Source organism: Olea europaea, chromosome 12 (assembly GCF_002742605.1).
Source record: "Olea europaea var. sylvestris chromosome 12, O_europaea_v1, whole genome shotgun sequence".
NCBI classification, from domain to species: domain Eukaryota; kingdom Viridiplantae; phylum Streptophyta; class Magnoliopsida; order Lamiales; family Oleaceae; genus Olea; species Olea europaea.
In genome coordinates, this window is record NC_036248.1 from 6948296 (window position 1) to 6975527 (window position 27232).

Consider the following 27232-nt stretch of genomic DNA (forward strand, 5'->3'; position numbering starts at 1 on the left):
CATAGAGAGATTTTGAGCTTAACTATTCATTGTCAAATATCAAAGTGTTAGTACCTTTACATTTTGCTTAAAAAATCAAGTCCTTGCTCCGAAGTTTAAACTTCCTGTCTTGATCTTTTAATGTTGTCTCTCATGCCCTTGATCTTTCTTGGCATTTATCTTTAAACTTTTGTCTCGAATGATTAGACTCGAATGTTTAGCTGTCACTTGGATCTTCATTTGAACTTTGATAATACTTGATTGATTTGAATATTGAACAATCATCACTCAAAATAATTTGTTAGAAACAAAATTAATCTTATTTATTATGATCAAAACATTGAGGAAGAAGTTGAACATATGTCAACAGTTCCATGATTTCCTCATCCTATTCCCCTTCACTTTGCTCGGCATTTTTCTCTTCATCCTCATTCTCCCTCTCTACTTCGTCATCTACCATCATTAAATTTAACATTTTATTTTGACATATATGTCAAGGGGTATACTTTTCATTACATTCAAAACATAATCAAAGGCTTCTCTTGGTTTGTATATTAGTGGGGGTGATTGTCTTGAATCTTGAGGGGGTAGTTTGGTTTTTTTTGAGTCAATTTAGTGCCATCGGCGGGAGAAAATTTTAAATAGTTTCGGTGGTTTTTTGTGATAGGCTAGGCCATTTGGATTGTAATTGGGTTTGGTTGGTTTTTTTATGTTTTTGTTCAGAGCTAGTATAGTGTTTTCTTGTAAAAGGGCTGTTTCAAAGGCTTAGGAAAATAGAGGTTGGTTTGATTATTTTCGCCATAGATCTGATTTCCTCATTCAATCCACTAGTAAAGATGGAGATATAATTGACTTAGGTAAGGGGGAAAGAGACAACATAAATTGAGATTTGAGATCCTTAAAGAGTTCCTGATATTCAGCCACTGATCCTCTTTGCTTGATCTTATTGAAGATTTCTATAGCTTCTTCAACCGTCGCCTCCACAAATCGCTTGCATATCACGTATTGGTGCCGATGGTAGTAGAATGAAGATTGTTGTGACCAATTAGTTGGTTAATGTGTAACCACGTATTGGTGTCGATGGTAGGTTTGGGGGTGAGGTAGGGTGGTGTGTGGACTATTTGTGACCAATCATTTGGTTAATTTGTGACAATAAATAATATATAATCGATAAAATGAATAATAACTTTTGGCCAATAGATGTGATCTAAAAATTGTGATTGTGACTTGTGAGTCACAATTTATTAAGTTGTGATCAATTAATTTGATAATTTATAATTGTAAAATAAGTTGTAATTTGTGATCACTAAATAAATTGTAACAAATACAATTTTTGATTTATGACCTATAAATAAATTGTAACCTATAATTTTTTTTTATTTGTGACCATGAAACAATTTGTGACCTAAAATAATTTTGACCAATTAATTCGATAATACATAATCAAATTGTATAGAATTGTGATATTAATATATTTAATTAATAAAATATATATTTAATTAGTTATTTCATAAATAAATTTTAATTAATATCTAATTTTTAAAATTTTAAATCTTGTATCTTAGTTTTAAAATAGGTTATACTTATGCCCCGTTTTATTCCCATTTTTCTCAAAATACTTTTTTCTATCTCTTCTTTTCAACCATACATTCTTCATTAAAATAATATTACACGTAAATCAATTTTTTTTTTTCATAGTTTTATCCCCACATTCCCCCATCAATCTACTTTCTAAAATTCATTTTTTCATAGAAAATGGGAATTTTATCCCTGGTTTAAAGGCAGGTAGGTATAGCCCAATAATAGTGAGAGCAGACTCGGCCCATGTGATTTGAAAGACGAGCACCCCGCTTTCCCTCCTTCAAACGTTAGGGTTCCGCTGATCTCCGAAATCGGAATTACTCTATACCACATACATTATTCTAATTTATTCAAGCTCTTAGCTGCAATCGAGTTACTCCTAAGTGTAAATGCAACTCCTCTCTTCCCTGGTTACTTCTCCGAATACCTTTACATCTGCAGATTTTAGTTATGCTTAAAAAATCAAATTCCTTACGTTTCTTAAGGAATGTGTTTACAACTCTTGAGATAAGTAGTTCTTTTTATTTTGGGAAGTTTTAGGAATGGTAGGTTCATTTTGATTTGGGCAATGTAGTAATATTTTGATCTGGTTACTGCCCTAAACCTGTTGACTTGAATCTAGGTTATTAAACTCCAAAATTTAAATATGCAGGCTTTAGTAATCACATTCTTTGCATCTCTGTTATTTTTATTTATGGAAACTGTTAATTCTGGTGGGGAGTAGTTTTCTCTGGAACTGTGATAAATTGTCCATTCATTATGTTTTGGGATTTTGTAAGTTTTCTATTCAACAAGTTTACCTTGTAGTCCACCATGGATTCAGGCCAATTTGAAAGTTGCCAGGTTTATGTGTCGGACACTGCTGAATGAATCTTATAGACTATTGGTCTGGTTTCAAGGTTGCTTTATGTCTGCCTATTCCATTACCGTGACAATTATCTTCTATTTAATGTCCTAAAGAAAGTTATGTTATACTGTAATGCGTACTTAAATGCATTTAATCTTGCATATCTGTGCCCTTTGTTTCAGGCTGTGCCATTCATCTCGCAAAAGCATGGAACAAACAGGACAAGAGAGTAATGCACAAAAGACATGGGAAGTTTGTTCGAATGGGGCTGAAAAGTCAAGTGTCTCCTCTATTGTCTTTTCTCTGGAAAAGGGAATTTTTCAAAAACATCAACCTGAAGGAAATTTTTCATCTCCAACACCAGTGAAAACAAAGGAGCCATCACGGATTAAGTGCGAAGAAGGAGCACCTGAACTTCCAGAAAAGTGGGACACTCAGGATATGCATTGCCTGAAATTGAAACTGATGTTCACTATGAAAAACCTAAAACTGATATGATATATTTTTCTCTCTATTTCCAGATATACAGCATTATCTGAGTTTTTTGATCGTCTGATTTGTTCACTGAGATTGCTCAGCCTACGGAAAAAATCACCAACTTTACATAATATCAGCAATCAGGTTGAAATTTTGGCAGGAAGGTAGTAACTGCTGCTATATACGCACACAAATATATAGTTTTTCTATGCAATTTTTCCTAAAGATATTGTGTGTATCATCATAAACATTGCTAGTATCTTATCAATGTCCACAATATGTTAACATTCATGCTAATGGTTGATATAAACTTTACTTTTGGATTATCTCCAGATTCTCCACCAACTTTTTCCTAAAATGCTGGCTGTGAATACTTATGTGGTGGGCCTCTGACCTTGCATCGTGACCCAGAAATATGCAAAGCCACTTTAGATTACAATTTTGAGCTATTCTCATGGAGAAAGAATGTGACTGTTATCACATTACTTGTTAAACTAATTGATATATTAATAAAATAAAAATTTTATACTCCCATTTTCTAACATCATATTCAAGGAACTAAAAAACACTGGATTCAATATTTATTTTTATTTTTTATTTTTTAACTTTTGGTTGTAATCATTATAATCGATGTTAGATGAGTAAAGCATGCATATGAGTATTAATTGCTAGTTGACATTTGAACTGCAATGGTCAGTATTTGAATTTTTTATTGTATTCTATTAACGTCCCTAATCTATAGTTACACAAAAAAGCTTCTAAGGATTGAGCTCAAATTCCAGATCAGTTGAGAGTGCTTAGGTGTTAATATTGTTGAATTTCTGACAGTGATAGAAACTGGAATTGCAGTTATAGAGAACATTGCAGAAAACTGTTGGAATTTCTTATATTTCTTTATTTATGGTACTTGAAAACCTTCTTTTGACTACTGTTCCTTTTCTGTTTTCCCTCCCTTCTGTCAGGAAGTTTCTATCAAGGCATCTTGCACAAATAAAATATGTACTTCCTGAAGCAGTTCAGATTGATAAGATACTTGTGCATGATGAGAAAACCAAGTGCATGAAGCCAGAATTAAAGATTGCATTGCTATTTGATGTTATTGAAGGCCGTCATGGAGAATCTGTGTTCATGGACCTCAGCAATCTTTTCTCTTCCCGTCTAAAAGGGTTTTACATTACACATCCAGAGGTAATGGTCCTTTACATGTTTATGTTGTAATTATAAAGAACAAAGTAATTCAGGACTGTTCAACAAGAAAATAAAAATGATTTCTCAGTACACTCTTATTTCTGCTATTGGGGAAATCTCACCTGGAATCATAACCAAATTTATACTTTTCAAACGTGGAGCTAGAACTAAGTTTGTTAATTTGAGTTGGTTCATTTTTATCATCACCATAAAATTGTTTTATATTGCAGAGTTTCAATAGATTACAATTAAAACCAAACCCCATCCATTAGTAATTTCTTGCATAGTTGCGCTAATGTTGCACTATTGAGAATGAGATTCAAATAATCTCATTCTGAGGATTTCAACATTGGGTCCTCTCGGAGCTTGTCATCCCCTGCAGAGTACTGGTCCAGCATGCAGTTCTATTCAGAGATCATGACGAGGGAGAAGTTTTTGGATTTTTTTGAATATATTTACCTACTGAATACTTTTGTCTCCTGGATGCAGGATTTGGACATTCCTGAAGCTGTACTTCCAGCACCATTTAACCAGAGAAGTATCAACATGAAGGTGGAGCCGACTTCCAAGGACATGTCAGCTTTACTGCAGATGGATGTATTAAATTCATCCCATCTCTCTCCATCTTTCTGTGGACGCTTTTCCCAGAAGGCTTTTGCTGCAGAGAAAGAAAAGACTCACCTACTTTCACCCATCAAATCTTCTTGTGTGGCTAATCAAGAAACTGGAGGAACAAGAACGTTTCCCAACACTTCTTCCGAATCCACAGCCACTATCCTAGTGACTCAGACTTCACATTGTGTTAGCTCTGCCACATCTGGTAATACTCCTACAAAGCTGGCTTCTGCAGAAAGTGACAATCTAGTTGTTGAAACACCTGCACAATCTACTCCAATGAGATTAATTTCACCAAATAGATCAGTGCTTACCTGTGAAAATGAGTGCAAGAATGCAACAAGCCAAAACTCCACACCAGGCAATCTGACTGCAAAGAGGTCATTAGATTTTTATACTTTGGATGGTGATAATACTTCTCAGGACTTCACTACTGATGAGAATAAGATGGAGTATTCTAAAGGTGTTTGCAGTACTCTTCCTCGAATGAAAATGAAAGGGATTTCTGTAAAGGTTGATACTGTTCTTTCCAAGGTAAAAATTAACAGTTACTTGTGTTTAGTTTTTAACATTGCAATAGCCGGTTAAATAATTTGCAATTTAGAGTCTCCGTGGACCTTTATAAGGGCTTATTTGTTTCTTGCTGTCTGAAGATGATATGCTCATTTGTTCTGTCTTGGACATGTTCTTATAATTTAAGATGCTAACGATCTTGCAAAATTTATAGAATAGATTTAACCTCTGTTTGGATACAATTTATTAATTGGTTTATAAATTCAGCCAAAGTCAAACATAAACTTCAACCACACATTATTATCCTCACATTTTGTGGGACCTCCTCTTTGTAAATCGATTTATAAATTTTCTAAATGGAGGCTTAAATCAGATAATCATGATTACTAATATTGCTATATGTATCAGCATTCACAGTGGTTTATTGCTAAATAAGATTCACACTAGAATATGAAAGTGAATTTCTTAATATTAATTGGGTACTTCTGCTAGAAAATTGTTACTTAGGTTAGGAACACCAAGGACTGTGAAGAAAGCCGTCAAACAATTCTAAAGAGAGCATAAAGATTCCCCATAAGACCAAGGGATGCACACTTTTTTCCCCTTCGTGTTGGATCACATATTTACATTGCGGGCTGGCATGCCCATAACTGTTATTATCAGCAGGCACATTGGTTTATTGCTAAATAACCTCCATGCTTGAATATGAAAGTGAATTTCTTATTTTTTCATTGGGTACTTTTGCTAGAAAAACTACTCAGGTTAGGAACACCAAGGATTGTAAAAGGCACCATCAAACAATTCTAAAGTGAGCATAAAGGTTCCCCAAAAGGCCACAGGATGCAATTCTTTATTTTTTTTGCTCCCACTGTTTGTTCAAATATTTACTTTTCAGGTTGGCATGCAAGTTTATTATCAATTTTAGGATGAGTAAAGTTGTTTAAAACTTCATTGTGTTACACCAATTATTAAATCATTTTATTGTTCACAACTGACCATAAAATTCAATGGGATAGGTCGAGGAGAGCAGTTGCTACATTGATGACCATGAGCTGAATCAGAAGAAACTTAGTTCACACCAGCAGAGATCTATTTGTTTGTCTGACCTTGTTCTCTTAATTCACTATGTCTTTCAATCTGTTAGCTTTCGTTCAATCACAAAGGAAGAACTAGTTCACAAGATTATTCTGAACAACTGTGATATTGATGACAGCAGTAAGCTCAAATGCTGTACTTTATTTTCTTCCCCTTTTCCTATTTCTATGTAAAAGTTTCAAAAGCATTCCTGTGTATATCTAGGTGAGGTCCTGATGCAAATAGAGCAACTGGAGAAACTGGTTCCAGACTGGTTTTATAAGCAGCTTGCTCCTTGTGGAGACCAACTATACAAGTTAGTATTTCTTCCTTTTTTGCAGTCATATGTTGGCTATAAGGGTGGTGCCAGTGGGCTCCCATCAAGCTTTTCGTGTTGCTGTAATCTTTAATTGCATCTATGAGATAATAATTGGGATGGGAAAGGGCTTGACCAGTGTGAAAATTCTGCTGTTTACTTAGCTATATATGTCGTAAACATTCACATCAGTAACTGTGCTGTTGTACATTTAACCTTGAGAAAGGTGCCATCCCCAAGACAGATTGTAAGGTGCAATACTACTAGAATTTAATCCCTTCTGTTCTTAAATCAGAGGAATTGGTTTCTCTTATCAAAGTTCAGCATGTCTTTAAATTTTTACTAAAATAAAAGATGTTCTATGGTGGTATAAATCTCTACATTTTCTGGTGAATTTCAGTGTGAAAAAAGTGTCAGACTTGAACTCAGTTCGTGAAAGAGTTAATATCGTATGATCCAATTGAACTGAGGTGAGTATTTTAGCCTGCTACATGTTTCTCTGCTTGTTTGATATAGACGTGCAATCCTAATGTTAGTAGGAAACATTCTAAGACACAAGAAAATACTGATAATGGCATTGCACAAAATTGGTGTAATGATGTATTATATTCAATTTGTAGGGGCATATTTGCTTTATATTGGACTATTTCAAAATTAGAACAGCTTCTGAAAGTCGAAGAGTTGAAATGGTGTTCCTGATTTACGAGTAATTTGGCAGTTTCCCCTTTAGATTGTAGACGACGCCTGCAGTGGACTCTACCTCTACTGGATAGTTGGTGGATGTTCAAGGTTTTTTGCCTCTACTAGTAGGTTTATATGTATTTTATGCATGTATGTTAAAGGAGCAAATGCGTATAACAATATTGTGGGTGCATAATTTCTCTCCTTTTTCCTTTAATCTTATCATAATTCTACCTTAGCCCTTTTACAATGCTGACTCTACATTCTAATTTGATTTATTTTTGTATTAAGGCCAACCAAAGTACAAAAATTTGAAATTTTTGCAATGCACTTTAATATAGCATTGTACACGGAACAGGAAAAGGAAATATTATCTTCATTAATGGTATGACTATTGACTTTTCAAATGAAAAAAAGAAATATTTATCACATTTCTGGTTTGACTATTGACTTTTCAGATCAAAGAAATTGTTTTTTTCTTTCCACATTTTATAATTCGGACCTCTCTGAGTTTAAAGTTCCCAACTAAAGCTCTAACTATAATTAAAAGCAAATTGAATGTGAATGGCGGAGCCTACTTCGCACTCAGACTTCAATTATCAACCCCCCACTGCAATGTTCTATTGTGAACTAATGATCTAATCATTCATTCTTATTTTTTTTAAAGGCATCTAATTATTCATTTCTAGGAGTAATAATAGATCTATCGATTCACTTTATCGCAATGGATTAAGTATTATTGTTTTCACAACTGTTGTCAAGATTGGTACCTTCTCCCTCCAGTACCCCTTTAAAAAAAAAAAACAAAGAATAATAATAGATTTAAAAAAAATAAAGACAACTCAAACAATTTCGGAGTCTTAGTATGGGCCTCAAAGTGTAATGTTCGGAAATAAAAAGCAATAACAAAAATAGTTGGGGTTCCATGATTTCTCTAAGAGTTCGTTTGATTACAAATGTGGAAAAGACGAATCAATTTCATGGAAATTGGAAAAGAAAAAATTACTAGAACCATTGGAATTCGATTTCCACTCAATGGTCAAAAACATGTTTTAAGTATTTATATCTTGAAATTCGAACTTTATTTCCATTTTCTTATCAAACAGTCAAAGTAGAAAATGAATTCCTTGAATGTGACATTTTTTATGGAATTTAATGCTATACGGATCGTAATAGTATGGTTCTAGTTATTTTTGGGACAAAGTCGACAAATCATGTTCTCTGTCCAACTTATCGCAAAAGTTGATCCATCTTGAAAAAAAAGAAAAAAAAAAAAGAAAAGAAAAAAAGAACAATATAATTAGACTTCATACACTCCAAAATCTTCAATATACATGAACCCTTTGATATATTTCATTTCATCCATTTGGACTATGAATACACAATTAAGATATAGTTTACATCAAAGTCAAACCCTATCCAAAATGGCTTAATTTTTAGTTTGTCAAAGATGTAAAGTTCTTTTCTTTGTGCCATTGTGTGGTCAGAGCAACTATAAAACTCGATGCTCAAATCCATTTTTTTTCTTGTGCGCACACATTTTCATTGGCTAACTATGAATACAACAACTAAACTCTCTCTCTCATTCGTTCTCCTCTCTTTCTACTCCATCACCTCTTGGTTCAGTCCACGTTCAGCTGCGGAAGCACCCGAGCCGGTGCTCGACATCACTGGAAAAGTACTCCGGACCGGCATTGATTACTACATATTGCCTGTCATTCGGGGCAGAGGTGGTGGGCTTACACTAGCCCTCATTAATGAAACTTGCCCTCTCGACGTTGTTCAAGAGCAAGTGGAAGTAAAAAATGGCCTTCCATTGACATTTACACCGGTCCATCCTAATAAAGGGCTGATCCCTGTCTCCACTGATCTAAACATCAAGTTCTCGGCTTCCTCAACCTGCGTTCAGTCCACTGTATGGAAGCTCGACGGATCAGCCGGGAAATATTTCATAACAACCGGTGGAGTTGAAGGCAATCCCGGCCGCGAAACTATAAGCAACTGGTTCAAGATTGAAAAATATGAACGTGACTATAAGATTGTTTTCTGCCCTACGGTGTGTGACTATTGCAGGGTTATATGCAAAGATGTTGGTATTATCATACAAGATGGATATAGACGTCTGGCTTTGAGTACTACTGATGATGATGTTCCATTTAGAGTTATGTTTAAGAAGGCTTGAAAGTTAAATTATATCTTCGATATACTCAAATTCTGAAACTTTAACAAGTACTTTTTAAGCAAACTTAAATTATATGTATGTAATAAGGAAGATTTTACGTCATTCGGGGCAGAGGTGGTGGGCTTACACTAGCCCTCATTAATGAAACTTGCCCTCTCGACGTTGTTCAAGAGCAAGTGGAAGTAAAAAATGGCCTTCCATTGACATTTACACCGGTCCATCCTAATAAAGGGCTGATCCCTGTCTCCACTGATCTAAACATCAAGTTCTCGGCTTCCTCAACCTGCGTTCAGTCCACTGTATGGAAGCTCGACGGATCAGCCGGGAAATATTTCATAACAACCGGTGGAGTTGAAGGCAATCCCGGCCGCGAAACTATAAGCAACTGGTTCAAGATTGAAAAATATGAACGTGACTATAAGATTGTTTTCTGCCCTACGGTGTGTGACTATTGCAGGGTTATATGCAAAGATGTTGGTATTATCATACAAGATGGATATAGACGTCTGGCTTTGAGTACTACTGATGATGATGTTCCATTTAGAGTTATGTTTAAGAAGGCTTGAAAGTTAAATTATATCTTCGATATACTCAAATTCTGAAACTTTAACAAGTACTTTTTAAGCAAACTTAAATTATATGTATGTAATAAGGAAGATTTTACTTTCCAGTGATATATGCAAGGACGAATGTTTAATTAATTCTAGTTGTTCGTTGCACACGTGACCTGTTATAAACCTATTTACCGTGGCATAATCAGGGCATGGCCGAGTTAAATAGATAGCTTGCTCAATTCGAGAATCTCTGGATTTATACTTATTTTCAACTCCTTGAAACATTTCGTCGATTCTTATGTCTTTCTTTGTTTGTAGGAGCATAGGTATCCGTCGTAATTCGTTCCTCCTTTTTGAACCTTAGGGCAGGGCTATGGAATCCTACATATGACCAGCTTGTGAAAAATAAGGAATTAGCTTGAGTTGACGTCCCAAAAAAATTAGTGACAAATTAAGTAATAATGAACAAGAACATATAACATGTTTATGTAATATAGGATTGCGATTAAACCAGATGAATCTAATTTTGACCATTCTGATTTCTGAGAAAAGCACGCTTGGCCTTGCTTCCTTTATAGAAGAAGGCAACTTTGATACTGTTGAAATAAGAAATAAAGAAGCTATTTTCTTTGGCTTTAAGGTTAACGAAACATGACAATATTGACTATTCCTTCCTACGTCATGACGATGGCCATATTGGAATCGTTTAAACCTCATAATACATTTCTCTCGTGTTTCCATTTTTTAACTACGGGAAGCTTCAAGGCAATTACATAAAATCTTGGGACAAAGATGTTGGGAATCTACTTATACATGTACAACGGAAAATTAAAATTATTTCGATTCCCACCGAGAATCCCTTTGTGTTTAGATAGAAATTGTGATAAAGATTGTACTTTTGAAGAATTCTGCAAACCTTTTGCTTTTTTTCTCGTTCCAGCAATTTTGATTCACCACCCACAGTTGTCCAATTGTTCAGCCTCCAACGGCGATCCACACAGAGAACAAGATCGTAGCTACTAAGGTTTTCCTCTTGTGCCAACAAAAATAATGAAAATCATATGAACCTCAAACCCTAGCCATGTATTTATATATAAACCTAAATGGGTTCGACCTGGTCCGGTCCAATATTTAATTAATCCATTTAATTAAATTCGGTCCGTGAATTAATTAATCCAATTAATTAATTCGGGAATATAAATAACAAATCAATTAATTTATCCAACAATTGTTAAATTAACCAATTGGCAATTTGCAATATTCCAATTCTCTTTTGTGTGCGATCTATTAGGTTCCCAACCATGATACCTAACGACGTGAAATATTATTTCGATCTAATCAAAATTGATAAATTAAAACACCATTTTGATTTATCGTCAATTCACACTCGTCGTCCTTGATTGACATCTAGCAATGTGTCAGGGCAATACATGTGACGGGAAATGTCACGTGGTATGACAAAACCAAATTCGTTCATTTACCGTGAAACTATAATCCCTTCGTCAATATGATCCGATCAATTACGAGATATGGAATTGTGTCAATCCCAAATTTCGATCATATCTTTCACTCCACTATTAAGTCAATATAAGTCGAAAACTCTTTTTCGACTTATGAGTACACCTTGGTCGAGGATTTCGTTATCGACTTAATTGAATGAAACGCAGATCATAATCTCCTACTATCTAAGAGTGACGAATCCGTTATTGGTCAATCACAACCTTCATACGATTCTTGACGTACCTGAACGATGTCCTATTAGCGGCCCTTTGCAGAACAATATCCAACACCGCCAAAGTATGACTGTCCTCATATAAGGTACCATGACGGCCTCAAATCTAAGGATCAATTCCATTACCGAACGTTAGAGATTAATCACTGACACTCAGATAGTTATCCATGTGGAATCTCTCGGCGGGTCTCCAATGTTTTGTTCTATAACAAAATATCCACGTGTCATTTAAGTGTCACCTCTCTTTAACTTGTGAGATCAGCTACTTATTTCACAAGTAAGAAATGTCACACGTGATGGTCTATCCGTAATAACGATATCCGTATCTCGTTATTACTTATGATCACGGACGATTTAAGATTCAATCAGATATAATTTATATCTCACAATCACAACTCCTTGTGATTAACAAATTACGAAAATTTAAATTTACGGACTCTATTATTTATTTAATTGTCTATTAATTAAATAATAGATCTGTCATTAAATTACATTAATTAGATATACAAGTATTTATGTCCAAAGTTGATTGGACCTAGGGCATAATACTTACAAACTCCCACTTGCACTAGATCCAATCACTTATATATCCAATATCATAAGTTTACATAACGATCATATTTATACTACGACAACTCTTTGTCAGTGGATCTGCAATATTGTTAAATGTGGAAATTTGTTCTTCTCTTACGTCATTTCTATTTATTATCTCTCTGATGAGATTATACCGCCTTAATATATGTTTGGATCATTGATGAGACCTTAGTTCCTTTGCTTTCGCAATGGCTCTATTGTTATCACAATACAATGGCATGTGATCAACAATATTAAGAACTACTTCAAGTTCATTTATGAACATCATGATCCAGATTGCAATTCTTTGCTACTTCTGAAGTAATCATGTATTAGGTTTCTACTATTGAATCAACGGTTGCTTCACATTCGAAACCTTTCCAATACACCATTTAAGAGTAAACCAGTTTTTCCATATGAAATCATGAGAAGATTTCATCTATGTAAATTAGGATGAGTTAAGCAATCTTTTAGATCTATCTTTATAGATCAAGTTGCTTCTCCTATATCGTTTATGAATAAATCCTTTAACAATTGTTATTTCAACGATTGAAACATAGGGATGTTGTTTTCTATGATATTAGGAATACGACAATGCTCCCACTATCTTCTTGTAAACACACAATTCGTCTTCAAATTTGATAAAATCAAACACTTTGACTTTTCCATCAAATCGAAGATTTCAGCTCCATAGAGACTTATCATAACCTTTAGTTACGATATGCAACTGTTGCAAATAAAACCCGAATGGATTTTAGCAAGGCCACAGGAGAAAGGTTTTACCAAGGTCAACACTTAACCTTTGCTTCTAGCCTTGCTTTGTATATATGGATATTCACATCCACATCGACCTTTCCCTTGTAAACTATTTACAAAACCTTCTGGGTTTTATTCCAACAGGAGGCTCGACCAAGGTCCAAATCTTGTTCACATACGTCGAGTTCATCTCAAGTATTATGGCCTCTTGCTGTCTCTTTTAAGTCAATACTTGACTTTATTTTGTTGCAACTAGCAGGTTCATTATCCTGGATCACTAATACCTGATTAATGATTATGGATTTGCACCTTCTTGAAGGTCGAATGATCCTACTAGATTCACATAGAGCTGTCATGTTTTCAGGAGTCTTTACTTCCTGATCCAAAGTATGTCCCATATCAGATATGGGATCAAACTCGAATTTATCTACTTGGTTAACTATATCTGTGGACTCTTAAACTCTTTCAAGTTCTATTTTGCTTCCACTATCCTCCATAGAGTAAACATTTTCTCTAAGAAGACGATATGTCGTGAGATGAAAACTTTCTTCACAATAATAGAATTTTTATTCAAATATCCGCTTTGAATATCCCACAAATATGTATTTATCGAATTTAGTCTCAAACTTATCCGATTCAAGGCGCTTCAAATAAACGTCATGGCCCCAAACTTTCATATAAAATAAATTGAGACCATTGCCTTTCCATAACTCGTATGTAGTCTGTTAACCAATTTAGATGGGACATGATTTAGTGTGTTGCACACTGCAATCAATGCATGACTCCAAAACAATTTTGGGAGATTTACATGGCTTGTTATTAATCGCATTATATCTAATAATTAACGATTCATCATTTTAGATGCACCACCTTGCTGAAGTGTATATGAAGGAGTCCACTGCAAGAGAATCTCATTCTCTCTTAAATAATCTAGATTTTATCTTTAAGATACTTTCACTTGATAGAATCTTAATGTGAGGGTATTTTTACCTATTTGTTTCTCTAATTCTAGTATGAATCCATTGAACTTTTCAAGAGTTTTATGTTTGAGTTTCCATCAAGTATACATGATCATTGATGAAATAAGAGAAACATTACTTGACATGAGTCCGTATGCATCACTATACATTAGACCAGTAATTATGCTGACCTTTCTTCTTTTCAAGTAAAAGAGGATTTGGTCATTGTACCAGACATGCATAATTTGTACTTGTCAAAATCAATTAATCCCGAGTATACATCTTTATGCAACTTTGGAATTGCATTTCATCTATATGACAAAGTTTGCCATGATAGATTTCGGTAATAATTAGATTATTGCATTTATACCTTATAATTTCTATACTCATTATAGAATCTTTAGTATTAAAGAATATAAGCGTCGTTTTGTAATTTACCATAGCCATTAGGATCCTTATCAAAATAGACAAGAGCAACTATTGTCCTAAACATTAAAATAGTTCATGTTGGAACATGAAATTCATTTTAATGTTCCAGCTATGGTTGGTATAAAGCGACGTTTCTTTAATTCCAATACTAAACCAAAAGGTAATGACAAGAAGTATATTCATACAGGCAATGCAGCAATCTTTGCTCATCTCCAACGTGTATGTCAATTTCTCCCTTTCACAGTAGTCTACTTCTTTTTAGTTTCTCCATATTTGTACAAATATGAGATTTACATCTAGTATCAAATACCTAAGAAACTCATGAAGTAGACATAAGCCACACTATATTCCTACCAATGACCTTTCATTCTACAATGAAAACAATGGTCATTCGTTTTGATATTTGTCCTTCACTTAGATTGTCTTAACCATGTTGGATGCTTTCATAAAGCCCCTTTAGACTTCCTCTTAATATCTTTAAAGGAATCAATGGTTTGCCCACTACCAACTTTGATAAAGGGCTTAACAATCCTAAGCATGTTAAGCAACTTAATAATTTTGCATTCAAGCTTATTCACGTTAAATTCATAATTAGTTATGAACAGCTTTCTCTGATAGAGATTGCAGAACGAAGTCACTACTTAGTTCATAGTTTATGATTGAACTCAATTGAGACATTTCTCAACGTTAATCATCTTCAGTGTCTAAGTATCGATTGAAGATTACTCTGTTATTTTGCACCGGTATAGTTGTTTGGAAGTCTCATATCCTTCCACACATGATTATTATCATACAACTCTTTGTAATGAAGAATTATGTGTTAACATCTATACTCTCAAGTTGCTTTTGTAACTCGGTGACATAGTTGCAAGTATCACATACGTTGCAGTACTATTGTCATCCCTGTGTTTATTATAGCAGCCACCTCTTCCTTAATCGAGTTATCACCAGGTGTCTCTGGAAAATGGCTATTTAAGAACAACCAACTTTCTCATACTTGAGAACAATTCTCAAATTATAGTGCCAATCAAAAGATTTAATTTGGTTGTTGACATCTAGTATGCCATTCAAAACATATGATTACTCACGATTCAATTAATATGAATAACGAAAAGAAAAAAGAATATATAAAAATGCTTCAATTAATTTAACATGAACTTTTATTAAATTAATTATGTTCCCACCGTTTAATTCAAATTTATGACCCTCTCGCATAAATTTATGGAGTCCATACTCGACTCTCGGTGGGCTGGGATCCCATCTATTATATTAAGACCTTGAGTGTACTCAACAAACCTTAATATAACATTTGGGTAGATACTATCATCAATTTTATCTCCATACAACTCCCAGATCATTAAGCTAACAACTCTTTGTTTTCACACATCTTATGTGTTAGCTTAACATGCCTCTAAAATTTATCTCCTTGAATGTACTCAACAAAAGATAAATTTTAGTTAAATCAAACTCGTCATTTAGAAATATCAAATATTTCATAATGTCAAGCATATCTCTAATGGACCAGCCTTGAGTGTACTCAACAAGTTGAGACGATTTGAGACTCTGATTTTTCACTATAATGATGGAAGACGATTACAAATGTGACTTAATATTTTATGGAGGGATTTTGCATTCAAAAGTCTCATCAACAATGATACAATCATATATATATTATTATACATCTATCATGCAAATAAACATATATAACATATAATATAATAGCGTGGACAATTATGGACTTTACTATCTAGTCTTCCCGAGCCATAAGGAAGACTAGTTAGTCAATTCCTAGGGGGTATTACACTGATCAGTATCAATGCGCTATTTCCATGGTCTCCTCCTCTTCTTATTTCTTCAATTAGCCCAGTTGCAACATGTATCCTATACTAGTTGACACTCAGGTCTCAAAGAAATTGAACTCGCAGGCCCATAGCAACAATAATAATAACGGACTCGCAGGTCCAAAATGATCAAGAGCTCGCAGGACCAAAATAGTAACAATAATAACGAGCTCGCAGGCCCACAAAACAACAAGAATAAAATTCAACCATTCAACACATCGATATGATCGAGTCCATAATCATCCACTAATAATACATTCATCACATAAATGTATGTATATATAATATCTAATATTATATCCTAACATGTTTCAAGTTTCTAACAATTAAGATCGTCTAAACCCTTTTAGACTTATGGATAGGAATAATTAAATAATTAATTAATCATATTAAATAATTATTTAATTAGCGGACATATTTAATTAAAATCAAATTTTAATTAAATACCGAATTAGAGTCAAACTCTAATTTCAAAATTTAAGGCGGTGGAATTTAATTAAAATCATATTTTAATTAAATAACAAAACTAGAGTATAACTCTAATTCCAATATTTAAGGGCAAATGAATTTAATCAAAATCAAATTTTAATTAAATGGCAAAATTAGAGTCCAACTCTAAATCTAAGATTTTAGGGCGAGCCTGTTTAATCAAAATTAAATTTTAATTAAACATCAAATTAGAGACTAACTCCAATTTAAAGAAAAATTTAGGGCGAAACAATTTAATTAAAATCAAAATTTAATTAAATGTCAAATTAAAATCCAATTTTAATTTCTAAAATATCTTCGGGTGAAAAATTAATTAAAATCGAATTTTAATTAAGTCCTAAATTAGAGTCAAACTCTAATTTAAATTGAATTATATTTTAAATTAGGATAACACTCCTAAATAAAATAAAATTCAATTGGGATTAAAGTTTAATATTTAAGTCAAAATTCAATTTTAACGAAAATATAAAATGTCGTTAATTTTAAATAAAATTTTAATTTGGGTCAAAATAAAAACATGGGTCAAACCCAATTAAAAACATAATTTTAAAATCCATTTAAAATTTAAATTCAGAACTCATTTTGAAATTTGCAAATTGACCCAAGTTTAAAATTAAAAGGTGGTCCTTCAATTAACTTAATTGCGTGACAAGTCCTCCAATTAAAAATTGCAAAGTCACCCTTCTCATTTAATTGCAAGCAGGGGTCCTTAATATGAAGTATTGCCAAAAATGACCCTCAATTAAAAAATTAACAATTTGACCCCTAATATCATATTTGTAGGCGGGGGCCTGAAATTTCAGAAATTGCAAACGAGGCGCCGCTGCAGTGCTGCTGCTGCCTGTCGGCGGTGGCGAGCTACAGCCCGATCCCCAAAATTTTTTTTTTCGAATTAGATTTCAAAATTATAAAATTAAATTTCAACTAAATTGCTAGAAACAAGAAAATTAATAACAATCAACGTTTGACTGATCAATCACAAAAATCAATTTCTAACAAATATAAAGGAGACTCTGATACCACTGTTGGGAATTTACTTATACATGCAAAAAGGAAAATTAAAATTATTTCGATTCTCACCGAGAATTCCTTTGTGTTTAGATAGAAATCGTGATAAAGATTGTACCTTTGAAGAATCCTGCAAACCTTTTATTTTTCTTTTCGTTCCAGCAATCTTGATTTGCCACCCACAGTTGTCCAATTGTCCAGCCTCCAACGGTGATCCACACAGAGAACAAGATCGCAGCTACCAAGGTTTTCCTCTTGTGCCAGCAAGAATAATGAAAACCATATAGATCTCAAACCCTAGCCATGTATTTATATATAAACCCAAACGGGCTCGGCCCAATCCGGTCCAATATTTAATTAATCCATTTAATTAAACCCGGTCCGTGAATTAATTAATCCAATTAATTAATTCAGGAATATAAATAACAAATCCAATTAATTAATTTGTCCAACGATTGTTAAATTAACCAATTGGCAATTTGTAATCTTCCAATTCTCTTTTGTGTGTAACCCATTAGGTTTCCGACCACAATGCCTAACGACGTGAAATATTATTTTGATTTAATCAAAATTGATAAATTAAAACACCCTTTTGATTTATTGTCAATTCACACTCACCATCCTTGATTGACATCTTGCAATGTGTCAGGGCAATACATGTGACGGAAAATGTCACGTGGTATGACAAAATCAAATTCGTTCGTTTACCGTGAAACTATAATCCCTTCGTCAATATGATCCGATCAATTACGAGATATGAAATTGTGTCAATCCCGAATTTCGATCATATCTTTCACTCCACTATTAAGTCAATATAAGTTGAAAACTCCTTTTCGACTTATGAGTACACCTTGATCAAGGATTTCGTTATCGACCTAATTGAATGAAACGCAGATCATAATCTTCTACTATCTAAGAGTGACAAATCCTTTATTGATCAATCACAACATTCATACGATTCTTGACGTACCTGAACGATGTCGTATTAGCGGCCCTTTGTAGAGTAACATCCAACACCGCCAAAGTATGACTGTCCTCATATAAGGTACCATGACGACCTCAAGTCTAAGGACCAATTCCACTACCAAATGTTAGAGATTAACCACTGACACTCAAATAGTTATATATGTGAAATCTCTCGGCGGGTCTCCAATGTTTTGTTCTATAACAAACATCCACGTGTCATTTAAGTGTCACCACACTTTAACTTGTGAGATCAGCTACTTACTTCACAAGTAAGAAATGTCACACGCTATCCGTAATAACGATATCCGTATCTCGTTATTACTTACGACCACAGATGATTTAAGACTATGGGGATGGTGAGAAGAGATATATTCTACATCCCAGAGGGGCTATAATTGGAGATACCATTGTTTCTGGTACAGAAGTTCGGCCGGGAATGCTCAACTTATTAATTTGTCCGGTAAACTACTAGGAGCTCATGTAGCCCATGCCGGATTAATCGTATTCTGGGCCGGAGCAATGAACCTATTTGGGACATGGGGACGTAAAAAAGGGGATCCTATCAACTTGTTCCGACCTAGGATAATAAGCTCATGAGCTTGGGCGGTGCTCTGACCAATTGAACTACAATCCCAGGGAAATAAGGGATCTAGCAGAAAATTTTATCTTTAAGAAAGTCCCCGAGAGGGCTTAGTTGATCCATGATTTATGTTTCATCTTTCGTTTCCGGACAGAAACAGATTGCAGTCAGTTTGATTATGATCGAGTGACATTGCTTCTTCGGCCCCAATTCAAATCCGGGTGTCGCCTGATCAACAAAAAGCTCTAAATCTTTTCTTCTCAAAAAAGAAAAGGAATATACCAACACTAAGATATTAGAAATCAAAATACCTATCCATTCTCTTACATTTGAATACGATTAGTTACAAACGCTTTTTGACAAGCATTTGCCGCAATAGGTCGTGTGAACCAAAACCCTATTAATAGATAGGAACACATTCCAACCAATTTCCATATTACCAATTGGGTTTTTTCTAAACGGAGCCTGGATACTTCATTTTTTAGTCCAACCAAGCCAACCATAAATTATTCTAATTGATAATAAATTCGATCTACGAAGAAAAAATCACGCTCTGTAGGATTTGAACCTACGACATCGGGTTTTGGAGACCCACGTTCTACCGAACTGAACTAAGAGCGCGACAATCAGATGTAATTTATATTTCACAATCACAACTCCTTGTGATTAACAAATTACGAAGATTTTAATCTACGGACTCTATTATTTATTTAATTCTCTATTAATTAAATAATAGATCTGTCATTAAATTGCATTAATTATATATACAAGTATTTATGTCCAAAGTTGATTGGACTTAGGACATAATACTTATAAAAGATTCCCAGTATCAGATTCAGGTCCATTTCTTTGTTTCCCTGTAAAATTTTAAAATTAAATGAAGTTTTTTTTTTTTTTTTTTTTTTTTTTTTTTTACAAGGTGTCCGGGCTTGCGTCCGACTAGATCCTTGTCCCTGAACCTCCGGCCCCTCAGCAGCTCAGGGAGGTAAATCGCAGGATGTGCCCTTGTTGGCTCCCAGGTTCCCACAACTCATTTGGACTCCTTCCGCAAAGAGAGCTCTCCTCGCTGGGCGTTTGTTCAACCAAATGGCTTCCTCTCCATTTAGCACCCAGTGTTAACTCCAGGAATCGAACTCTCCACTCTTGCTTCCAGCGTCCCAGCGAAGTGATTGTTCCACCAACTCGGCTGTGCCCTGGGGGGCAATTAAATGAAGTTTTTAGATGTATAAGAAGGGGGAATTACTTGCTATGATTTTCTACTATGTAGGCTGTAGGGGTCTTGGAGGAGGATGAACCATTTGTACAAGGAAAATGGATATTGAGAGGACAGATTATTCGGGCACTGTCGCAAATAATCGCCATGATCCAAGACCAACTGGAAGCTTTTGATTGCTAGTTTTTTCGGGTTTTTGTGTTTGAGAACCCTTGATATATGCAGTGAATTGAAATTTCTTGCAAAAGTTTATCCCTTTGCACTCACCTCTTTTTTGTCAGGTGAAGGTTAAAAGCATCCAGATATATTCTTGAGATGGAATGGTTTTTCTCCTCTTCTTTCCTTGACAAAATCATTGAACAAGAACATTGGAACGGTACAGCAATGCCAAAGCAATCCCAAAGACATGACTTCCTCGAACATATTGTACTAAAACAAATAACACACGATTGATGTAAATTTTTAAACACAAATTTGCGTAAACTACTGTATTGATTCTACTGGACTTAATAGAAATTTTTTGTACAAAGTTCTCAAACTTTTCGTCTTTCAAATTCAAACGACGGTGAATAAGAGGAGATTTCCATTTTGCTTTCTTCAAAGTTCAAATCCGTTGTGTGACTAATCTATTTGCATAACGAAATGGCCTTTTGGAGATTCAAAAAGGCTTTCTCATACCGTACAAATCCCATAAACCAAAATTCAAAATTGTCTTCAGTCACTATTTCTATGTACTTCTGTGTTGGATTGTTCGCATTCTCACTTTGTTTAGCTCCTTTTATCTTCTTCACAGGAATAGAAACCTGCAGCAATGAGAATTATTATTCAACACATGATAAATTCATGATTCGGATGGTCAATAATGGAGTTTAAGTAGATCCAGTAACGAAATCCTTGAAAAGTTCATTCTGTAAATGACACTCGACTAGATAACAATTGAATCTTGATGTTATTTACCTTGTAAAGAGTTCTGATAAGGGCTCCAGAACAGGATTGGACAGTAATGGATCTTTCACTGCAGAATGCAACCTTTTCTGTAGAGATAAACAGAATCCCAGCAATTGGCCCGGCTGAGGTTGATAAATAGCACTGAGATGCCTTCAATAGCTTCTCTCCATTCATGACACCAAAAATGTCCTTGAAAATGTTTTCTCTACCACCTTTCTTGATTATTTTGGCCCCAACACTCAACTTCCCCTTCACTGTTTCAGAAAATTTAGGCCCCAGCCTCACTGCAAATTCACAGACCATGTACAAAAGAAATACTCATTTTAAAACACAACAGAATTCAGCATCCACAAATAAGACCATGCACTGCACTATATGAAGCTTTTTTCCCTTTCAAAAATGTTATATTAGAATGTCATTCTACCCAAGCTTGAGAACACCAATCTTGAAATCTGTGTGTTCGTTTGAGTCTTAAGCAATCAAATTGCTAGTTGGATCTTAAAACGCTTTGTGGGGTTCCCTTAACAGATACTTTGCGCGATTAAAGATAACCGAAAGCTCTTTCAATCTAAACATGATTTTCTTAACAATGGACATCTTCGTTTTTCTTCTTCAACTAGAATTATTGAAGTCCTCGTTTATAATGCTCTCTCTCTCTCTCTCCAAAGTAGTCTATTTCTTGCAAAAATTTTCGGTGGTTTAAGCTAAATTATCAGATAAAACTTACCGTGCTCGCGAATTCTGTAGGCAAAGCTATTGGCCTTCCTTTCTAACTTCTTCTTGTGATTTCTCACTTTCGCAGTCTCTTCCTCCTTATCTGCAATTCAAAGAAACTTCGGTTATTCTTCCGAGCTCCATATATACCCTCAATGAAAGAGATTAGTCGATATGAAATTAATATATACTTGATCTAAAGTGATTAGAGTCCTCAGAATAGGAAGGACTTTGGAGGGACTGATCAGACAATGAAGAATCCCTTTCTGGAGTAGTGTTTTCAAATGAACTGCTCATTAAAGGGCTTACAGAAAAACGATGTTCAAATTGATTATCCTTGTTCATTTTTAAGTACGAGATCGCTTCACAATCACACCTCTCGCCTTGCCTATCGAAGTTCTATTCAAAAACCTCGTCCAAGAAGATCCTTAATTGGCATTGCAGGAAGAAGAAAAGAAGAGAAAATGTAATGAATCTCTCTGTCTGCTCTGCTACCTAATTGCACTGAAATGACCTGTCATCATCTTTGCCCCCACAAATGACACGCTTGTTTGAATTAAAGTTTGATGTAAAATATGCAGCTCAGCTTGACTTGGAATCACATGCATTCATATTCAACCAAAGACTACAGTGTAATTTTGCAGAGATTCTAGTGACAGTGCAATTATTCGGTCATTTCTTGGAAATTTGTAAAGTCAAGATAGGCTTGCTTTTTGTGGGGTAAGAGAGAAAGAAATTCTGAATATGCATCTCTATCCATTCGTTAAGGTCTTTATTAATTAATGTGGAAAATTTGATCTAAAGGGAAAGTAGCAGTTTACCTATCTAATCGTTCACCGTTCACCTATTAAAATAAAGAAAAAAAAATATTTAGTACATGACAAAGGAAAAGGACAAGGTGGCATAACCTAACCTGATTCATCTTCAATTGATTGGTAACTGGAAAAGTATGAGTATAATAAATAAGAATTCAATCTGGTTTCCAGAAGCTGTGTTTGTTTGATATTTGAATGATAGAGCACGAGGATGACCACCCATAAATTAAACAAATGACTCAAAGTCTTTGACAAAATCTCACATCAACTACACATATCGTTAATAATAGGTTATAGGGAAGAGCCTTGCTACACGGCTACGGTCACGTAGGTCTTGTCCATCCAAGGCGTGCACGTGGCACCCCCTACTGGTTGGGTGTCTGTGGGCTTGCTTAGAAACATGCTATAAGGAAATTGGGTTGCTCTTTCCGATGGAATACCTTTTCGAGTCTAAACCCCAAGTCGTGACAATATATATAAAAGGATTTAATAAATTGCAGGTCACTAAATTTTCAGTGAAATTGTATTATTCGGGTACTCAACTTTAATTTGCTTAAAAACCTGATTATGTAATCCATTATCGTCAGTCCAATTAACATAATTTGTTGATGACAGTGGATTGAGTGGCCAAGCAAATCAAAATTGAATAGCTTGTTTGTACAAAATTAAAGATAAGGAACTTCGATGCAAATTCACTGAAATTGAGTTGCCATGTAAGCATTTAATCCTATAATAGATAAATACATTTCTACATTTAACTTTATTGGGGGCCGTTTGGTACGATTTCGACTTTTACTTATTCTAAAAGGTTGCCTTCCTTTAAAAACTCTTTTAATCATAAAATGCACTTTCATAAAAATCATATAAACATATTCAAAAATAAATTTTTAGTCTCGGAAGCTTTTCAAAAGCCCTGGGAAATGGCCCCGAAACCTTTGAGATCCAAACTCTACTTCAAGATGCTCTATTTTTTTTTCCCTTGATATATCATGCTACTCGAGTCCAAGTTCACACTATCGTATGAATATCCTAGGGCTGCACTTGACCAAAATTTGCTTTTGCTTGAGCTCGTTTGGGGATCTAGAACCCGACTCAAGACTACATACAGTTACATCTCGTTTCTTTCCAACTTCATCGATAGACAGGGGTCATGAACTTTCGCCGCCCTTGTATATTTTGATAACCGAATCATGGTAGATTAACTGGAGGAATCGAATACATGTAATAAAATCTTTTTGATGTCACATTTTCACGTTCGAACTCGATATTCGTGGTGATATTTTTGAACCTGGTCATATAATGAACAGAACGGATTAGACTTCAACTATCCTAAAGCAAAAAATGTCCGACATGGTTCAGTCACTTCCCACCGTATCTGTATCACCACTCCATAAGGTTCTCCCCCCCAATTCCAACGCTATAACTTGGGCCCCCGCAATTTCAAATACACCAAGAGTTCCTGAATTTAACTCCAGATTTGAGCTCAACCAAGTGCTTGCCTATGTCGTTAAAACTGGTACTGCATTCTCCGTCCTCCCGCTTTCCCATGTAGCTTCTCTTTGTGCTTTAACTCCTAGCTTCTCGGATGCCCAGAAAATCTTTATGCGTGTTCGTCAACCTGAAATTTTTCTTTGGAATTCTTGCTTAAGAGATTTTGCTGAGAGCGATTCTCCATTTAATGCCATTTTGTTGTTTCACCAACTGAGACTACACAATGTCTTTCCTGATAGCTTTACTTGCTCTTTTGTTCTCAAGGCGTGTCTGCAAAATTTGGATGTTTTTCATGGAAGAATTATTCACGCTTATATAGAGAAACTTGGGCTTCAATCTAATTTATTTTTGCAAAACATGCTTGTGCTTTTATATGCATCTTGTGGGGACATAAATGATGCCAGGCAGTTGTTCGATAAAATGCTGCAACGAGATGTAGTGACTTGGAATATAATGATCACCCAGCTAGTGAAGAGGGGTGATGTTGAATCGGCTTATGAATTGTTTTCGCAAATGCCTGAGAGGAATGTGAGGTCGTGGACTGCTATGATTGCAGGTTTTGTCCAATATGGGAAGCCTAAGGAGGCTATTAATCGCTATGCAGAGATGGAAGAGATGGGCTTAAGGCCTAATGAGGCAACCGTGGTGACCGTTCTAGCAGCTTGTGCTGATCTAGGCAGACTTGATCTTGGGAGAAAGATTCATGAGTTCTCAGAGAAGAGCGGGTTCAAGAGAAATATTCGAATTTGTAATACGCTGATTGATATGTATATCAAATGTGGATGTTTAAAAGATGCTCATGATGTTTTTGAGGATATGAAGGTAAGGACAATTGTTTCATGGTCAGCCATGATTCAAGGGCTGGCAATTCATGGACAAGCTGAGGAAGCTTTGGAACTATTCTCCAAGATGATTCAGACAGGGTTGAAGCCAAACAGGGTCACCTTCATTGGACTCTTGCATGCTTGCAGCCACATGGGACTGATAGATGAGGGCCGAAGATTTTTTACTAGCATGACTACGGATTATGGACTTATTCCCAGTATCGAACACTATGGTTGCATGGTTGATCTATTAAGCCGTGCTGGGCTCCTGCAAGAAGCCTATGAGTTCATAAAAGATATGCCAATGAAACCAAATGCAGTAGTCTGGGGCACCCTTCTTGGTGGGTGCAAGGTCCACAAGAATATTGAAATGGCCGAAGAAGCAATCAGACACTTGCATGAATTGGATCCACTCAATGATGGATATTATGTGCTTTTATCAAACATATACGCAGATGCAAAGCGATGGGAAGATGCGGCAAGGGTGAGGAAGTTGATGAAAGATAGACAGGTGAAGAAGACACCCGGGTGGAGTTCAATTGTCGTAAAAGGTGTGGTTCATGAATTTGTAGCCGGAGATGAGACCCATCCTCAGGCTGAGGAGGTTTTTAAGAAATGGTGCAAGCTACTCGAATGCATGAGGTTGAAAGGATACGTGGCAAATACCTCTGTGGTTCTATTAGACATGGAAGAGAGTGAGAAGGAAAGGTTTTTGTATCGCCACAGCGAGAAATTAGCTGTGGTTTTCGGGCTTCTCAGTACCCCACCTGGAGAAACAATTCGGATTTTCAAAAATCTTCGAGTTTGTGAAGACTGTCATGCTGCTTTAAAGTTGATTTCTGAGATTGTTAATCGAGAACTAGTGGTTCGCGATAGGAACAGGTTTCATTGTTTTAAAGATGGTTCTTGTTCTTGCAAGGATTATTGGTAGTTAATGTGGAGTAGGAGGTAAAAATAAAATAAGGTCTTTCTTCATATTCTTCCCAGATCCCAACCTGCTCTTCGCCAGCTGAGGAAAGGAGCATTGGAAGCTTACCTTAGTGTGGGAATGCTTGCTTGTAAACTCCCAATTTAAATGCTAAGAGCATTTTTAAGAGACTATATTTTTCTAAAGAGCACGTTATATTATTTGGAGAGCATTTATAAATCAATAAAGCTATTTGTATATTTGGAGTGTTAATTTATAAATCAATAAAGCTATTTGTACATTCGAAGTTGACACCTCGAATGACACTCCTCTCACAAGCGAGGGGGGTCCACACTTAATAAGATAATTGTGGGGCCCCCTCTTGTGAGGGGAGTGTCATACAAATAGCAAAGTCCTTTATAAATTTAGCGAGTTAAAATTTTGAAGAATTCCAACAAGCTTTTTATATTAAATACTTGATTTTATTACTCCAAAAAAATATTTATCATTTTTCTCAATATTTTATTTTAACTATCTGGTCTCTATATTATTTTTCTACATTGAAAATTGAATCACTTTGAATGCATTTAATTATAGAGAATAATTTGGAGAGTCAAATTCACTCTCTAACTTAAAATGCTAATTTAAAGAATTTTTTGAAGTATAATTTTAAGGGTTAACTCTTTAAAATAGAATATTTCATATTTAAAGAGTGTTTTGGAGATATACAAGGTGCCTCATTGTGATCATAGAATTGATAACATCTTGCCGCAATTGAATTTGCTCTTTGGAATAGGAAGTCAAGATTAATGCTGACAATAAACTACGTACTTCTCAACACTAAAACTTCATTAAAATTTTAACAACTTTTTAACTAGTTAAATTAAAGTTTTAAGCACATATTTAATGAAAATCACAATTTTTATTAACTTTTGAATTATATATTTCATAAATTTTATCTAAATTTGCTAAATTTTTTA

General features: G+C 34.9%; 4 protein-coding genes and 1 non-coding gene across 7 annotated transcripts; 3 read left to right on the forward strand and 2 right to left on the reverse strand.

Annotated features, from left to right (window-relative positions):
• Positions 1–1781: 1781 nt before the first annotated feature.
• Positions 1782–7521, forward strand: LOC111405410 (CDT1-like protein a, chloroplastic). Of its 2 annotated transcripts, none has more exons than XM_023034273.1 (9): positions 1782–1945; positions 2590–2832; positions 2929–3048; positions 3847–4072; positions 4562–5221; positions 6217–6415; positions 6500–6590; positions 6991–7060; positions 7211–7521. In XM_023034273.1, the coding sequence occupies exons 2-8, from the start codon at positions 2615–2617 to the stop codon at positions 7043–7045; spliced, it is 1569 nt and encodes a 522-aa protein (XP_022890041.1). In that variant the 5' UTR covers positions 1782–1945; positions 2590–2614; the 3' UTR covers positions 7046–7060; positions 7211–7521. The 2 variants fall into 2 exon arrangements, with proteins under 2 accessions (XP_022890041.1, XP_022890042.1); XM_023034274.1 differs by lacking the exon at positions 1782–1945 and adding an exon at positions 2001–2459.
• Positions 7522–8779: 1258 nt separating this feature from the next.
• Positions 8780–10154, forward strand: LOC111405411 (kunitz trypsin inhibitor 2-like). 2 transcript variants are annotated; one of them, XM_023034276.1, is made up of 2 exons: positions 8780–9004; positions 9571–10154. In XM_023034276.1, the coding sequence occupies exons 1-2, from the start codon at positions 8827–8829 to the stop codon at positions 10017–10019; spliced, it is 627 nt and encodes a 208-aa protein (XP_022890044.1). In that variant the 5' UTR covers positions 8780–8826; the 3' UTR covers positions 10020–10154. The 2 variants fall into 2 exon arrangements, with proteins under 2 accessions (XP_022890044.1, XP_022890043.1); XM_023034275.1 differs by having other exon boundaries at positions 8780–9001; positions 9568–10154.
• A 9733-nt stretch (positions 10155–19887) lies between these two features.
• Positions 19888–19961, reverse strand: TRNAW-CCA. The gene has a single exon. It is a non-coding gene; the product is annotated as a tRNA-Trp (tRNA).
• A 1001-nt stretch (positions 19962–20962) lies between these two features.
• Positions 20963–22888, reverse strand: LOC111405412 (GEM-like protein 6). Its single transcript, XM_023034277.1, has 4 exons — positions 22407–22888; positions 22229–22318; positions 21511–21785; positions 20963–21356 (listed from the first exon to the last, which is right to left on the reverse strand). The coding sequence occupies exons 1-4, from the start codon at positions 22558–22560 to the stop codon at positions 21180–21182; spliced, it is 696 nt and encodes a 231-aa protein (XP_022890045.1). The 5' UTR covers positions 22561–22888; the 3' UTR covers positions 20963–21179.
• A 1086-nt stretch (positions 22889–23974) lies between these two features.
• Positions 23975–26512, forward strand: LOC111405413 (pentatricopeptide repeat-containing protein At4g21065-like). The gene has a single exon (XM_023034278.1). The coding sequence runs from the start codon at positions 24372–24374 to the stop codon at positions 26274–26276; it is 1905 nt and encodes a 634-aa protein (XP_022890046.1). The 5' UTR covers positions 23975–24371; the 3' UTR covers positions 26277–26512.
• Positions 26513–27232: the final 720 nt, after the last annotated feature.